General features: G+C 40.5%; 1 protein-coding gene across 3 annotated transcripts in view; it reads right to left on the bottom strand.

The window, feature by feature from the left end:
• ITGB1 (integrin subunit beta 1) overlaps positions 1–8,026 on the bottom strand; it is a 47,472-nt gene extending 39,446 nt beyond the window's left edge. Inside the window, exon 1 of one of the 3 annotated variants that reach the window (XM_086714612.1) lies at positions 7,746–8,026. In XM_086714612.1, coding sequence (XP_086570738.1) covers positions 7,746–8,024 — 279 coding nt within the window. In that variant the 5' untranslated portion in view covers positions 8,025–8,026. Of the gene's footprint in view, positions 1–7,284; positions 7,350–7,745 lie in introns of those variants that run through there. The other 2 variants (XM_025930291.2, XM_086714613.1) reach the window with 2 other exon arrangements.
• Between the last annotated feature and the right edge of the window lie 9,614 nt (positions 8,027–17,640).

The raw sequence follows: 17,640 nt of genomic DNA, 5'->3' as shown, positions 1-17,640 counted from the left end.
GAGGGAGGGTGGGCAGGTAAGGGCATGGAACTTATTCAGGAAAAACTTCTACAGAAGAAAAGTTAAAGGAAGTGAAGAATCTTCCAGGAGAAAATCTAGATGAATTCATTATGTTCTTGAAGAGACTTAGAAGATCTCAAATAGGTCTTCTAACAATCAGTCAAAAACAGTTAAGAACAAAACTAGAGGAAAAGCATAGAGAACTCAGGGAGGAAATTTAAGTTGAAATCCCTATAGAACTCTTAAATATGAGCAACAGAATCAACATGGCAGGCAAAGCATGGACGAGAAAAACCACACCGAATTCAAAATAATTCAAGCCAATCAGACACATTACGATAGAGCCAATAGTGATCTAGGAAACAGGTAACTGGTAGACTACCACCACCCTCCCAAAAGGAGAGCCTATGTGAGAATGAAGAAAAAAAAAAAAAAAGAATTCAGAGCTTTCGGGTTGGTAAACTGTGGAGATTTAGGGAGAGGGCATGGAAGAAGCTCCCTGCCCCTTCCCTTTTCCCTGCCCTATGCATCTCTTCCACCAGGCTGTTTATGAGTTATATCCTTTTATAATAAACTGTTAACCTGGTAAGGACAAAACAAGCAAACAAAAAACAATCAAGCATTAAACTAAAAAAAACTGCTGAGGGGGCATGTAATAAACTCGAAGACTGAAGAAGGACAAACTTAAACACAAGCAGGAAACTAAAGACTTTAACAAAACTGTTAAGCCGTATTATTAAAGGCTGATCCAAAATGAGCATGGAAATGGGGCGCCTGGGTGGCGCAGTCGGTTAAGCGGCCGACTTCAGCCAGGTCACGATCTCGCGGTCCGTGAGTTCGAGCCCCGCGTCGGGCTCTGGGCTGATGGCTCAGAGCCTGGAGCCTGTTTCCGATTCTGTGTCTCCCTCTCTCTCTGCCCCTCTCCCGTTCATGCTGTCTCTCTCTGTCGCAAAAATAAATAAACGTTGGAAAAAAAAAAAAAAAACAACAAAACAAAATGAGCATGGAAAGTTGCCTGAAATGAATTGTTCCAAGATCCTCCTTGCACTCAAAAGAGAAAACATTACCTAGCAATTGATATTTTTCAAACCTGGGGCGCCTGGGTGGCTCAGTCGGTTAAGCAGCCGACTTCGGCTCAGGTCATGATCTCACGGTCCGTGAGTTCAAGCCCCGCGTCAGGCTCTGTGCTGACAGCTCAGAGCCTGCAGCCTGTTTCGGATTCTGTGTCTCCCTCTCTCTGACCCTCCCCTGTTCATGCTCTGTCTCTCCCTGTCTCAAAAATAAATAAAATGTTAAAAAAAAAAAAAAAAGATATTTTTCAAACCAGCCTAATAAGCTGTTCCTTCTCTACACTCCCTGTGGCTATAGATTTGGCCCTTCCCTGGGAGGAGAAAGGAGTAAGTTAGTAAGAGTTTTGTTTGAGAATTTAACTATGGGGCAAGTTTAGAAAGATAATTGTGAACGCAGCTAGCGGAAAGTGAAATGTTAACCATCCTGTTATAATAGCATCAATAAACACTGAAAGTAACAGTTGTTCCACATTATTTTCATTAAGGGGAATTGTAAATTATGTTCCCAAATTGTGTAATTTTACCTACTTTTAGGTAGATCACTCTAACATTCTTTCTTGATCAAAACTCTAATAAATTTTGACCATATCTTTTGCCACAGCTCATCTCTGCCCTGTAGTGGAGTGGAACAAGAACAGCACTACATGTATTTTAAACATATAACACATGTTTTAAAACAAACTATACAAAGGGAGAAATCAATTTCCCATTGTACTCAGCACTAGGTGGGAATAATATCTAAATACAATGATCAATGTAAAAGCTCTTAGCAACACACATCATTATGATTATCTGTAGATTACATTTTACTTAATTTCTGAATTTTCTTCTTGCTCTCCAACACATTCACTAGTCATAGGCATCTAAACATAAGAACCCGAGTGACTACTTAATAAACAGTTTTCAATCTTTTTAAATCCATGCTTCTTTAGCAAGTACAAATCCATTCCTATTGTGTTTTTTGTTGTTGTTTTTCCTAATATAATGCTGAATGCACTTTTTCAAACTACAACCTCCTTCTCCAACAATCAAATATGACCTACCATGACCCCTTTTAGGAAGCACTGAAATCATAATATGAAATAAGTCATACAGTGGTGCCTGGGTGGCTCAGCCGGTTACCTGACCGACTCCAGATTTCAACTCAGGTCACAATCTCATGGTCATGAGATCAAGCCATGCGCTGGGCTCCACGCTGGGCATGGAGCCTGCAAGATTCCCTCCCTCCCTCCCTCCCTCTCTCTCTCTCTCTCTCTCTGCCCCTCTCCCGCTTATGCTCACTCTCTTTCTCTCTCTAAAAAAAAGAAAAATCGTACATTAACTGTAAGATATTGGAGAGCTAATTATTATTCTGAATTTCACAAAGAGTACAAAAGCTTAAGTTACTCACATTCAATAAACATTTATACACTCAAATGTGACTTCTCTACTTCAAATGGTACATTCCCAGTAAGTTTTTCATGTGAATACTTTCCTCATCCACTGAAACTATATTCCCTACAACAAAATAAAATGCTAATTTTTTTTTTTTTGGCCTTCACTGGCTCTTCATCTCTTCACACCACAATAAGCAGAACTACTCCTTTTCTGATTCTTTATTTAAGTTTCTAGCACAGCAAATAACAAACCTTCAGTGATGCTCAATATCATGTTGTTTTAATTCAAACGTCTATTATAACTATACTCACGTCTGTGAACCACACCAGACAAAAGTTGGAGGACAAAATCCAGGCCTTCAACAGATACAGATACACACACACACACACACACACACACACACACTTTGCTAAATTAAACTGAATTCTGCCTTATACCTGCAGTGTCCTTGGAATATGTCACCCATCTGTCACCCATTTCTGTGCTCATACCATTCCAAGCTCCTTTATAAAGCCTTCCAAAACCACTTAAGCCAATGCTGATCTTTCCCCAAAATCTATTACAGAAAATTATCTGGTACAGTACAATGAGTAAAGTATTCTTTGGTATTTGTTATGTTTCCCTAGAATAAACACAACTTGTCCTAACTAGACAATACACTCAACAGCAAAGTCCACGTCAACTGCTTGTTCCACCTCCACTCAGCACAGCATTTTCCAGGTAACTGGCTCTCCATACACAGATAGATCAAAATGTAACATACTACAGAGTTACATCCCACAAAGAACTAACAGTCATAGATTTGGCTGGTCAACACTGGCAGGTTTTCTTAAAGCAATAATTTGGCACAGTACCTGTCCTCTCTGGTTATGATACAAGAAAATGGCTGCTCACGGGAGGAGAGCTGCCCTCCACACTGCTTGGGTGACTCACAGAATGACAGAATGATGGAAACATACTGACCACTTCTGTATGGTGCAGCTGTAGAAACCAAAGCCCTGGAAGGTGAAGGTGAAGTATTCCAACAAAGGTCACAGAGGGATTCAGTGGCAGAGCTTGTACCGAAACCCAAGTTTCCCACCTCTCAATTACAAAGCCTTTATTACATCAAACTGCTCTTCCAATATGAGTCTAAAATGACTACTAAGTCATTTTGTCTTTACCTCAAAAATGTCAACCACAGGAAAAACTTGTGAATTCTCAAGTCACTCACTAAACTGTCACACAAAAAGAATTAGGAATTAAGAGAAGAAACAGGACAGGAAATGCTTTCCTGGATTCCTTTTCCTCCACCCAGCCCTGGACAGTTTGTAAGTGTTCCCAGGCTTTCTGTCCAGCCCCTTTTCACTCTACACACTCTCCTTTGGTAGTCTCATCTGCAGGCCATCGCTTCAACTAGCCCTTGTAGACTAAGAATTCCAGAATCTGAAGCCCCCAGCCAGACTTCTTATTTTGAGCTCCCAATCTGTGTGTTCAACTACACTCTTAGACATCTCTACCAACGTCCCATAGTCACTTATAAAAACACTCGGCATTATAATTCATCATTTCCTCTCCCTCCAGTCAACCTGTACCACCCCCTTGTGATCATACTGCCTATCTTGGCAAATGACACCACCTACCCAAAAACCCGTGTCACTTTGGGTTTCTTTCACCTCTCTTACCTTGAAAACCAAATCTCAATTCCCCCTCCTGAATACAGTAGCGCTTGTACCCCATCCAAATCATTCCCTATGCCAATGATCTCCAAAGCTTTTCCATCACTCACTTTTATTACTGAAAAGATTTTTGAACAAACATATGCCTAAAATATGTACATATTTATTTATATATTAAAATTCATGTACTTCTACAGCAGTGCAGTTAAGATTGTAAGTCATGATAAAAATTTTAAACTTTAAATAAAATATATATATATATATATATATATATATATATATATATATATATAAATATTAAATCTAATATGTTCTTCCCACGCTCCAGTAAGTTATTTTACACATCCCCGGAGTCTAGGAAACTGCACTTTGGAGACTACATGAGACTGGTCCAATAAGTAAGATATATATATATATATATCCATGTGTGTATGTGTTTATATAGGTATGCAGTAGGCATTTGAAGCCCTTTCTTTTTACTCACACATACATATTTCAAGATGATATACAAATGCTTTAGCATACTGCTAAATATGGTTAACCTTACTAAAGGCCACAAACCAAAAAGTTTAAAGGTAGCTGACTTCTAAACACCCACTCAATATTATTTCATAAATAAAACAATTCTGTAAGTCTTATAATATCCATCTTTAAAAAGACAAGAAATTGACAAAGTATAATTTGGCTCCTTTTGCACATGGCTCCTGGAGGAGAGATACCACATTTTTTTCACCTACCCACTGAAATACGCTAAGGCTGCTCATGTTCCGGGCTTTATGCACTGTACCTCCCTTAACCCAAGTACATACTGAAATATTTTTTCAGCTTTCTACATCTCTAGATACTGCTACCATTCACGATCCTGAAGAATAATGCACTCTCCCTTACTCCTATCCCTGTCAATCCATCCACCCCACTACAACAAAAAAGGACAAAATCCCACAATATATAACCAAAGTTAGAACAGACCTGCTAATACAACAAGAGATATTTACATATTTGCACAATAGAATCTTGTAGGATTCTACCCACAACCTGACACATCCTAACTTTCCACACAGAGTGGGGAAACCTAAAATTTAACAAGGGCCTGTATAAATCCTCAGATAAATTCAACTTGTTACACATTCAGAAACTGAAAATCTCGAATTCAAAAGTTCTGCAACTTTCACCAAGTAGAAGATGTTTCATCTTATCATTCTAGCAGTATAGTTAAGAGCAAACCAGTGCATTAACAGAATATTAATGAGAAAATATTTTCTGGAGGTAGAAAATTACACTACCCTACCCCCCCCCCCCCACTAATGTTGTAAGCCACAATTTATCTGGCAAGAAGTCAAACAATAAAGCTATTATGTGGCAAGCATCCCATTAAAATTATCACATTAAACTGATTAATTCTATTACAAAGTGACAAGATGTCCCCAGAGAAGCTCCTGGTATTAGGAATTTATGGGTAACAATATAGAGAACTATATATCCATTTAGTGATGGAAATTTGAGCCAGATTTTAATTATACTGACCAGAAAATTAAGAAAAAAGGCACCTGATTGTTAAAATTACTATATCTAGCACTTTTCAGTATTGTTGATTCTCTACTTGTTCATGTACAGAATGTTGAGAGTCTTACAAAATGATAATAATATAGAATTTAGCATTCTTTTTAAAAAGAGTCAACATTACAAAAACTTAAAATTTTAGATCTGTGAAGTCAACACAGATGCCTTAATTTGGAGTTGATTTGCTTTCCATTTGCAGAAGTATTAACCACATCCCCTGTCTTCTTAACCAGCATTCTAATAACATCTTCCATTTTACACCAAATTCTAGAGGATAAGTAAATGGCTTTTTCCTCAAAGACCTGTCCCCAAAATACTGACTTGTTTCCTCTGTTTTCTATGTACCACTTCATTATCTTACGTCACTCATTTAATACTGATCAATGAACTCAAAGTATTTAAAAATATGAACACTGCAGTGGAACGCTTAAGTTGGTCCTACCCCCTCTGAGCCTAGCTCTCCACAAATGCAGAAGAGGTAAACTGCAACTAAAATTTCCTAATCATTTCTAAAAGCAGTCTATTAATATAACCTAAAGGCTGTGTGTAGTTTAAGAAAAACACCTAATCAAAATTCATTCTGCATTGTTATTTTTGTACCATCAAAACAACAAAAAATAACAACCCAGTAATTCTACCCACATGAGTATCTATGTGGAATGTGACCCAAAGAAACCTTGCTAATTATGTTATTAATTACATCCCCAGATTTAAAAAAATATATATATTTTTAATACACCAAGAAGAGATGAAAAGGAGTTGTATTTATTATCTACTCTAAATTGTTTTCCATACTACATTTGATTTTCACAACTATATTGTAGTTATGGAAAGTTACCTGTGGCTCAAACATGGGCTCTGGAGCTAGACCCCCTTGGGTTCTCTACTTGCTAGCTGGATGATCACAGGCAAATTACTTATGCTCCCTGTGCCTCGGTTTCTTCATTTGTAAAATGGGGGTGAAAATGGCACCTACCTCACTGCATCGGTTCCAGGATAAAATGAGAAAATAGACTTAAAGTGCTTACAGGTAAGCATGGCTGACACTGTCGTTATTATAATAATAGTTACTTTTATTATAGTGTAGGTATTCTTGTATCCCATTTACAGATGGGAAAAGCTTAAAGAGGGTAATTTACTGGTGCTAGGTTTTGACTCAAAAGCACAAATTTGGTGAAATAAAAACTACTTGGGCATAAAATATTGATATTCTTAAAACTACAACTCGTTAGGAAGCAAAGGAACTGACACGTAGTAAGACAGGCACCAGGGGCAGGTCGGGCACTCAAACTTGCGGAGCGGCAGGGAGCCCGGGCCCAGGACTCTCACTGCAGAGGGAGCCGACACTCAAGTGCGGCCTTCATAAACACGAAGTGGAAAAGAATATATGCCAACACTGCGCCTTCTTCTCCTAGCGGCTCCACGATGCCAACTTTGTTTGGGCCCACCCGGCAATGCATCCCGGGCCACAGGCCCTGAAGGCCACGGCCCAACTTCTGAAGTTGGAAGCGAATTACTAAACCGAACGCTGAAATCCAGACAAAGGGGAACCGTCAAGGACTGTTCAAAGTCCTAAAGCGTCGAGTCGCTGGGAGGCCTGCCCCCATTCGCCTTCTCACCTGCACGCGCCCAAGGCGGCGGACAGAAACCCGGGCACCGCGTGAGGTCAGTTCGTTCAACGGGGTCCGGGCCACGAATCAGACAAGGGTTGCTACGAATGGCATGTGTCCGAGGGGCCGGTCGCGGGCCCCGGTCCTCCGCGGACTCCAGCCCCGACGTGACAGCGCCCAGGCCGACGACCCTCCCACTCGCCGCGCCGCTGGGTCGACTCAGCGCCCTGGGGGCGCCCGGGCCGGGGGAAGGGAGGAAGGGCCCCGGGAGGAGCCGGGAGCGCGGCCGCCGGCCCAGACTTCCTCTCCGGCCCCGGGCAGGATTCCGCTCGCACCCCCGCCCCGGCCTCCGCGGCCCACTCGGCCCCAACGTCCCACACGCAGGGCCCGGCGCGCGGCGGACCGCCCGAGGTCCGGCCGCGCTCGGGAGCCCGGAGGCCGCCGCCCGCCCCGCCCCCCAAGGCGCCTACCTTCTCCGGGCGGCGTCCAGGCCCCGGCGCGGTCTGCTCGGGCCTGCTGCTCCGCGGCTCCCGCAGGGTCTCTCCCGAGGGCTGGCGCGGCCTCCCGGGTCTCGGGCGCGGCGGGCGGCGGCGGCTGCGGCTCCTCCTCCTCCTGGGGGCGGGAGGAGGAGACTCGGCGGCCCAGAGCCGCCCCCTGGCAGGAAACGACCCCCGCGGCACCTCCTTCTCTGCGCGGCTGATCCTGCTCCTCCAAGCCGCTGCCTCCGTCCTCTCCCTCCGGAAACGCATTCCTACCCCGCCGCGTCAGCCGCGCCCGAGGCGAGGAGGCGGCGGCGGAGGCGGTGGAGGAGGCAGGAAGACCGCGGCCCAGGACAAAGGAGCTGGCAGAGCGGGGCGGGAGCGGGCCTGGGGGAGCCGCGGGGGGCGGGGCGGGGCGGAGGACTCGGCCGGGCCTTTGCTGTGCCTCAGTTTCCTTTTATGCCTAGGGACGGAGGCGTTGGTGTTGCACCAAAGCTCTGCGCGGCCCCGGCAAGCCGTAATACCTTACCAAGAGGGAGGGCTGGATGGGCCGCAGGGAACCTGCGGCTGGACTCCTTTTCGGCCTTAGGTTCTGCTTCCCCCAGGACACACCCAAGGGTCCCTTTTGCCCTGGATTGTCCCGGCATCCCCTTCAGCCTCAGGCAAATCGAGATAGTCACCCACCCTACAAGGCTTCGTGGGGCCAAAAACGTTTAACTTTTGGAATGCAGTTAACTAAAACCAATACTGTTTTCTGGAGTGATAGTTTGCTTGACTTGGGTCTTTGAGAAGGTGAAGACGGGAAGGAGTTCAATGCCAAGAAAGATGGATTTTAGGAAGGTTTTAGAAAAAAAAAACTGGTAAGTTGGGGATCTGCTTTTGTTAGATTAATCTGGAGGTCCGTTTATGGGGAACAGGACTAAGGAGGGAAAGTTCCATCCATAAGAATACAGTGTCTGTTTCTCTTCACTTTTTTTTAGTAGGTGGAGAGGAGGGCTGGAGGAGGAACATTTAAAATGGAAGGGAAACATTCATTGTGAGAATGGCTGGACACATTTTGATAAGAGGCTTGGAACTTGTACCAACCAACATCATATTGAAACCTAGTAATTCAGAGTGTGCTGCTGGCAGGCCGCCATCCTGTTAACAGAAAATGTCACAGCCATGCCGCCCGGCCAGCTGCAACACCCTGTTGGGAATAGAGTTCAAATGAGATTTATGAAACTGAGTAATGTTTCACTTGGGGGAAATTAGAAGCTGATATGCCCATTTGGCTGTGAATTTTATAGTCTTAAAAAAAAAAAAAGGTTTATTTTGAGAGAGAGTGTGTGTGCGCGAATGGGGAAGGGGCAGAGAGAGAGAGAGAGGGAATCTCAAGCAGGGTCTGTGCTGCCAGCACAGAGCCTGTCAAGGGTCTAGAACCACAAACCAGAAGATCATGACCTGAGCTGAAATCCAGGGTCAGATGCTTAACAGACTCAGCCACCAGGTGCCCCTTGGCTGCCAATTTTAAATAAGATAAAATAAGATAATTCTACTTATGGAAAGTTTGCATATTGCTCACCAGCAAATTCAAATCTGTTGATTAGATAATCTCTGAAGACCTCGAAGGGATGAGGTTGATTTTTCCCACTTAATGGATGAGGCTAAATGATGTTTATTGTTATCCCAAGAGTAAAGCTGCTACAAGACCTCAACATTCTTGGATTTAAAGAATCTTGGATTCTTGGTTATACCAGTGTTCAAAATTACTAAGAATTGGCCTAGTCTCAACATGGGAGACTGAAGTTCAAAGATAAAGCATAATTGATAATGCCTGATTTTGCACTACATTTCCCAGAATTTTCTTTCTTATGTGATTTGAGGAGGCACTCTTTGCCACAAGAATATTATGAGATTTAGGGGCGCCTGGATAGCTCAGTCAGTTGAGTGTCTGACTTGTGATTTCAGCTCAGATCATGATCCCAGGGTTGTGGGATCAAGCCCCCTCGTACAGCTCCCTGCTGAGAATGGAGCCTGCTTAAGATTCTCTATCCTTCTGCCCCTCTCCCTCACTCATGCTCTCTCTCTCTCTCTGTCTCTCTAAAATAAAAATTAAAAAAAAAAAAAAAAAAAGAAAATTATGAGGTTTAGATTTGTACAACCCTAAACTAAATGAGTTCAAGGGCAGTTTAATCATCTCTCTAATCCCATGGTCAAACATTATTCCAGGACACATAATAGTGGCTCAGCTAATGTATGATAAATGAATAAATAAAAAGGTCCTTTTTCTCCCTTGGAATAGGTTAGACCATTTGGCTAAACTGAAGTGTGAGTAGCAATTTATGTACAGAAGTTATGAGCCCTGAAGAGGAGAAATTAAAGAAATATGGTAATTGAGAAAAGCAGTGATTGGTCAAGAGTATGGCTCTACTTGTGATTTCATAAAATATTAATCAATTGATAGCTAACTATAAAATTTATGATTACTCTACGAAAGGGTTGGTAAGTCTTACCATCCTGAACAGGAAATCCTAGTAAGTAGGAATAGTGCAAGTCACATTGCCAGATCAAATCATGATAGAACATCTATTGGTAGCTTATGTTTCAAATTATATTGTGCCTATACTGTCTCCCAATTATTGTGAATTGTCTTCTATCTCATAAGTCATTATGTCAGATAATTAAAAGTTGGCCTTTTCTTTAGTTTTGCCACCACACTACTATATGTTCTTTGAAATGTATCTTTATTCACCCTGTTTTCCAAAGTGAAGTTTCAGTGTTGCTCACCAGCAAAGACTATTGGATACTCAGGTTCCTTTCAATCAGCATTTAATCCTACTTCTATGTATAATTAAAGGATAGGCTTACATAAATGAAAGGAACCACTAATATTTAGTGAGGCACAAAAGAAACTAAAGGTTCTCTAGGAACTTGATTATCTCTTTTAAGCAGCAGGATCACAATTTGATTACTGACCTTTAGAACTAGCAGGTTGTATTTAATCCCGTGATTATAAAGTACAGGATTGGGAGTGAGTAAGCCGATGTTGGCTTCAGGAGTGGATAGCTGTCTTTCCCTTGCAGTTTGAGCAGTCTTGGGACTTACCCTCTCACATATGAATGTGTTTAGTAGGCATCCCATGATAACTTGACAGCTTTTCAATCTTTGAGAGTAGAAATAACCCTAAATAGTATAAACTTTTGTGGGCTAATAGTTTAGTACATGTTCATCGATAAATCATTTTCAACATGCAATAATCATCATTTTCAACGTGCATCTAATCATCCTGCGGGATTAGAACAAAGGATGAATACCTGCATTGTAGGAATAGAAGTATATCTAAGACCAAATTTTTCTTGGTGTTGGCTACTGACTGGCACACTCTCACACAATATACCAGATTGCCTCTATTTTTAAATTTTTTAGAGAGAGTGAGCAGCACATGTGGGAGAGCCAGGGAGGGGCAGAAGGAGAGGAAGAGAGAATCTTTTTTTTTTTTAATTTTTTTTTTCAACGTTTTATTTTTATTTTTGGGACTGAGAGAGACAGAGCATGAACGGGGGAGGGGCAGAGAGAGAGGGAGACACAGAATCGGAAACAGGCTCCAGGCTCCGAGCCATCAGCCCAGAGCCTGACGCGGGGCTCGAACTCACGGACCGCGAGATCGTGACCTGGCTGAAGTCGGACGCTTAACCGACTGCGCCACCCAGGCGCCCCTGGGGAAGAGAGAATCTTAAGCAGGCACAGGGCTGGACACGGGGCTCCATTGATCTCAGAATGGTGAGATCACGACTTAAGCTGAAATGAGCTGGATGCTTAACCAGCTGAGGCACCCAGGCACCCCCCCCCCCCCCCCCCCCCCCCCCCCCCCGCCAACCCCCGATCACTTTTAAATAAGCAGGGAGACTTTGTGTCCTGGTGTGCCCAAGATAGTCACAGTTTGTTGTCCATGCATAATTCCCAAAAGTACATCCAAGATATGGATGATAGATTCTGTGGTTGCCCAATAAATAAGAATGTCCAGACAATAAGGAATGAGAAATAGTTTTAGAAATTCAAAGAGGATACATAGGGACACATTGCAAATCACGTTCCAGGTTTATAGGTGAAAACCAATTCTAACATTAATGATAGGGAGGGAAAATTGTGTAGGGATGAGTGTGGTAAATGAAGCAGTTTGTATTGATGAAAATGCCCTACTAGTAACTTTAATTGAGGAAAATCTTTGACAGTAACCTGGTTGATCAACAAGACTTGTGTTTTAAATACCATGATAAATGTATGTGGTGGCTTCTGGAACAAATGGACAACGGCTAGGTGAGTCTTCATTTACTTTTCTAAGAACTGTTTCTACAGAGTGACCTAGGTATATTTTCCTCATTTGTCATCTCCAGCCACTTAGATCGTAACTTCTCTTTAAACATTAAAAAAACAAAAAGGACAAAGATGAGTGGATGGGGAGAGAAGGAATAAAAAGTCTCTGATAATGTCTTAAAATGCTAATGTGGAAGTGCTTTAAAAAAAAAAAAAACACCTTTATTTTGAGAGAAAGAAGAGAAAGAGAGCATGAGCAGAGAAGGAGGGAGGGAGAGAGACAGAGAAAGAGAGAGAGAGCACCCCAAGTAGGCTCTGTGCTGTCAGCACCAAGCCCAATGCCAGGCTCAATCCCATGAACTATGACGTCATGACCTGAGCCAAAATCGAGTCAGATGCTTAACCAACTGAGCCACCCACGCTCCCCTGGGTTAATCACAAATAACTCCATTTATTTTCCTAGGAAACTAAAATCTCTCTATTAAAATGTGAATCTGTGTGCTTTGGTTCAAAACAAAACAAAACAAAACAGCCATGGGAATTACTGGCTTTTTGAAAAATAAGAAAGAGTGAGACAGACCTTCCAGTTCCTTCTTTTTCTGTCTCCAAATATATAAATAACATGCAAATAATCATATAATGCAGAGAAACTGGAAGTTCATTTATTTTGCAACTTGTATTTTTGGCTTTGGGACTTTGATTTCATCAACACTCCTCAGTACCCTAATTGCCAGAGCAACCATGAAGCAAGACAGCTACCATCAGTATACATGGTGTGTGTCTGTGTATTTGACTGTCCTGTCCTGAGGCTTTACTTAGTTCTTTACTTTTTGCTTATTTAAAAGTAGGGTGGAACATGTCAGAACAGTCTGGCCTGATTTTCAATGTGTCCCTTATAACCTAGGCTAGCTATTAAAGCTTTTCCTTTTCTAAAAAAAAAAAAAAAAAATTAACCTTTATTTATTTTTGAGACAGAGGGAGACAGAGCATGAATGGGGGAGGGTCAGAGAAAAGGAGACACAGAATCTGAAACAGGCTCCAGGCTCTGAGCTGTCAGCACAGAGCCCGACGTGGGGCTCAAACTCATGGACTGCGAGATCACAACCTAAGCCGAAGTCGGACGCTTAACCGACTGAGCCACCCAGGCGCCCCAAGCTTTTCCTTTTCTAGATAACAGTTGCTGGGTCATGACTGTAAAGATGGGTCACTTACGAGTGAGTCTTCCTCAACTAGTTCTGCTTCCTGTCTTCCATATATAGCATCCCCATTTTTCTCTTGCTCAGTCCATCCAGTATTGCCTCTGCTGGGTGTGAGCATTCTCTCCCAGCATTCAGATGCTGAACATTTTTAAGAGCCCAGAGGGAGCAGTGTTTTTAAGCAGTTCTTTTCATGAGTTTCTTCAGCTGGAGAAGGGAATGTGCTTTCCCAAATAAGAATGAAGAATATGCCAAATATAAGCAGTTGAACAGCACTGGAGTTATTTTTAGGAACCGGGGTCATTCAGTGCGGGGAAATGGTGGTGCTACCAGTGAGTTATGGCAAGTGACTATAAAAGTGTTATTTTCTTTATTTAATTACTTTTGAGTATCGAGAAAATTTGCTATTTTGAGTTAAGAATAGCTTGATTTTAGGCCAGATTCATTAGGGGTAGAAAGGTATATAAGGTATATTTGTTTGGAAGTAAAAGCACCCTCCTCCCCCAGATTAATCCCCATAACATATTATTTAAGACAGAGTTGTTGATATGTCAACACAGGCAACCCATGAATACATTAACTCCCAAAATTGTAGATAGAATTTCACTTATACAGCTCTGTATTTTTGCAGATATTTCTTGTTTTAATGGGATCTTAACCTCAAAACATTAAGAATCAGTTTTTTAATCCCAGATGCAATCAGTCCCTTTTACAGACCAAGAGACTAATTTTTTTTTTTGCCCTAGATTTTTGAGTTGAATATTGGTTAGTCTTATCTAATTTTTAAATCATCAGATAAATGTCCAAATATTTTGTTATAACAAGATATTCACTGCAGTGTTATCTAACTTGTAGGAAGTAGAACAGAAAAAGTAGAATCATTTGTGACCAAACCATACAACTAAAGAGTGTTTGTATTTAATTTTTAAGGTAAAATGATCCTTCAAAGAGAAACTAGAACCTTGTTATTTCAAATCTCCAATTTATTTACTGGGACTTAAATGCCTTCAAATTATATCTAAAAATTTTCCTAATCAAAAATCGTAAATTTTTAATTAGATAACAATTCTAAATAAACTTTAATTATATTTCCTAGGAATATTTTCCATATAACATTCAGAAGAATAAGCCCTGTGGCTTTTCTACTTTAGGATTTCTGCATTGTTTCTGGCTGATGTCATAGGCTTTTCACTCTATGATCACAAGAATTCCCTATTTAGAACTGCTTATGGCTGCCACATGCCTAAAATGTCAACTAAGCTGTTTTTCTTCTGTACTCAGATCATTGGCTCTGGAAATGAAACACTTCAATTTCACCAGCAGGGAGAAAATACATACAAAATACATATCTGATAAAGGACTGTTATCCAAAATATATGAAGAACCCTTAAAACTTAACAGTAAGGAAACAAACAACCTGATTAAAAATAGGCCAGGGGCGCCTAGGTGGCTCAGTTGGTTAAGCATCCAAGTCTTGATTTTGGCTCGGGTCATGATCCCAGGGTTGTGGGATGGAGCCCTAATATTGGGGTCTGTGTTGAGTATGGAGCCTTCTTAAGATTCTCTCTCTCTCTTCCTCTGCCCCTCTCCCCCACTCGTGCACTCTCTCTCTCTAAAATAAAATTTGTTTTAATATATAAAAAAATAAAATTAGACCAAAGACCTTAACAGATACCTCACCAAAGGATATATAGAGAAGGCAAATAAGCATATGAAAAAGATGTTCCATGTCATATGTCTTTAGGGAATTGCAAATTACAACAAGTCCCAACTATGGACCTATTAGAATAGCCAAAATCCAAACACTGATAACACCAAACTCTGGTGAGGATATAGAACAATAGGAACTTCCATTCATTGCTGGTGAGAATGCAAAATGGTATAGCCACTTTGGAGAAACAATTTGGTGGTTTCATACAAAACTAAACATACTCTGCCCATATCACCCTCCTTGGTGTCTACCAAAGAGGTAAAAGGAGGTAAAAACTTATGTCAAGACAAAAATCTGCACACAAATGTTTTATAATCACTCTTTGTAATTGCCCAAACCAGGAAGCAACAAAGATATCCTTCAGTAGATGAATGGATAAATAAACTGTGGTCCATCCAGACAATGAAATATTATTCAGTGTTAAAAAGAAATGAACTATCAAGCCAAGGAAACTTAAATGCAAATTCTAAGTGAAAGAAGCCAGTCTAAAAAGGTTACCTCCAGTATGATTCTGACTATGTAACATTCAGGAAAAGACAAAATTGATTAACTAAATTCTAATATATCCATGGAATATAACAATCAGCAGCATAGAAAAAAAACAATACGTTGGGGGCGCCTGGGTGGCTCAGTTGGTTTAGCATCCGACTTTGGCTCAGGTCATGATCTCACAGTTCGCAGGTTCAAGCCCCACATTGGGCTCTGTGCTAACAGCTCAGAGCCTGGAGCCTATTTCAGATTCTGTGTCTTCCTCTCTCTCTGATCCTCCTCTGCTTGTACTTTGTTTCTCTCTCTCTCTCTCAAAAATAAATAAACTTAAAAAAAAAAATAATGCATTGGACCTGAATGTATGGATATGTAAAGATATTTGATATAGATTATGTGTGCATTATTAACAAGATGCAGAACATATTATGGCATAATCCCTTATAAGAAGTAACATTAGTATTTTCCACATTTTATAGGTGAGGAAATGGAAGCAAGTGGTTGCACTGAAACACTAGAAAGAGCACCGAGACTGGAACCTGGGCAGTCTGGCTCTAGGATTCACATGTTTGTTCATTGTACTTTACTATCTCTGATCCCTTGTGTAACTTTATAGAGATATTGTCTTCCCTGTTAGTTACATCTCTGCTGTGACCAGGCAGATAAGTCTGTAATTCTAGATATAAGCCATGTTCTTCAATACCAGCATTTTCAATAATAGTAAGGTGACATTTTTACTTCCCTCTGTTACTTCTTGTTTATCTCTTTATATGTATAAGTATAAATAACTTAATATATATTTGTATAATATATGAATATTATATTTATATAAATATATATCAAATATACATATTTGATATGTACATATCAAAAAGGAAAGGGTGACATGAGATTCTAATTGTTATATATCAATGTAAACAAGCATATAAGCATAGCTTATCTAAGCATAGCTAAGATTATTCAAACACATTCCAATATTGGTCTGTTACATATTTTTTATTAGAGACCTTATAAGATTCTAACTTTCTTAAGGGCAGTGAGTATATCTTAAGTGCTTTTGTGTTTAACATAGGGCTTTACATATATGATTATATTGCTTCTGTTTACATTTAAGGTAAAATAACTACCACTCTTCTCTGACCTCATCTTAAACCATCTCCCCTTTGCTCATTGTACTTTGATCACGTTGATCTTCTCTGTTTCGTGAAGTCTGACTTCACCAGGTGTGTTCTTATCTTGGAGTTTCTGTCTTTGTCATTCTGAAATGCTTTCTCTTCATATGTCTACTTCCTTCTTATCAGGTTTCAGTTTAACTATCACCTCTTTAGAAGGTCTTCCCTACCTTAAAATTTAGAATAGTCTCCCCCCGACCCTCTCCATCACATTGTCATATTTTAATTCTCCACATGGCACCAGTCACTATCTGATATTTTTCTATTTATTTTTTTCTTTGATTATTTTCTATATTCCTCCCCTAAGGTCCAAACTCCATGAGAGTAACTGCTTTGTCTACCTCACCCAGTTCCCAGAAGTACTTGACACATGCAGAGAGTAAACAATTGAATGAATGAGTAAATGCTTATTTACTATTAACAACAAATATTATGGTTATTTCAATACTTTGTGAAGATTACAAAGCAACATTAAAATAACATCTTAAAAAGCAATTATTTAGTGTAGCTTTCATCCTTAATCTTATTCCTTAAAATATTCCATGTGATTCTTGATAAAAACACTCAACAAACGAGGGATAGAAGGAAATCGTCTCAAAATAAAGGCAATTTGTGAAAAACCCATACTCAGTGGTAAAAAACTGAAAACTTTTCCCCTGAGATCACAAGATAAGAATGTTCAGGGGAGCGTTCTTTTCCACCACATCTATTCAATACAGTCCTGGAAGTTCCAGACAGAGTAATTAAGCAAGAAAAAGAAATAAAATGCATCCAAAATGAAAGGAGGAAGTAAAATTAGGATTGTTTGAAGAGGTCATGATCTTATTTGTAGAAAACATTAAAGATCTCTCTCTCTCACTCATGCACACACACACACACACACACACACACACACCTGTTAGAACTACAAATAAATCCAGGAAAGTTGTAGGATACAAAATCAATGCACAAAAACCAGTTGTATGTTTTTTGTATGTTGTATCTTTTTTGTATGTATATACATTAATCCAAAAGAGGAAATTAAG

The sequence above is a fragment of the Puma concolor genome, chromosome B4 (genome assembly GCF_028749965.1).
Source record: "Puma concolor isolate L17-30 chromosome B4, mPumCon1.1.hap2, whole genome shotgun sequence".
Classification (NCBI taxonomy): Eukaryota; Metazoa; Chordata; class Mammalia; order Carnivora; family Felidae; genus Puma; species Puma concolor.
This window is presented reverse-complemented; position numbering and strand designations above follow the sequence as displayed.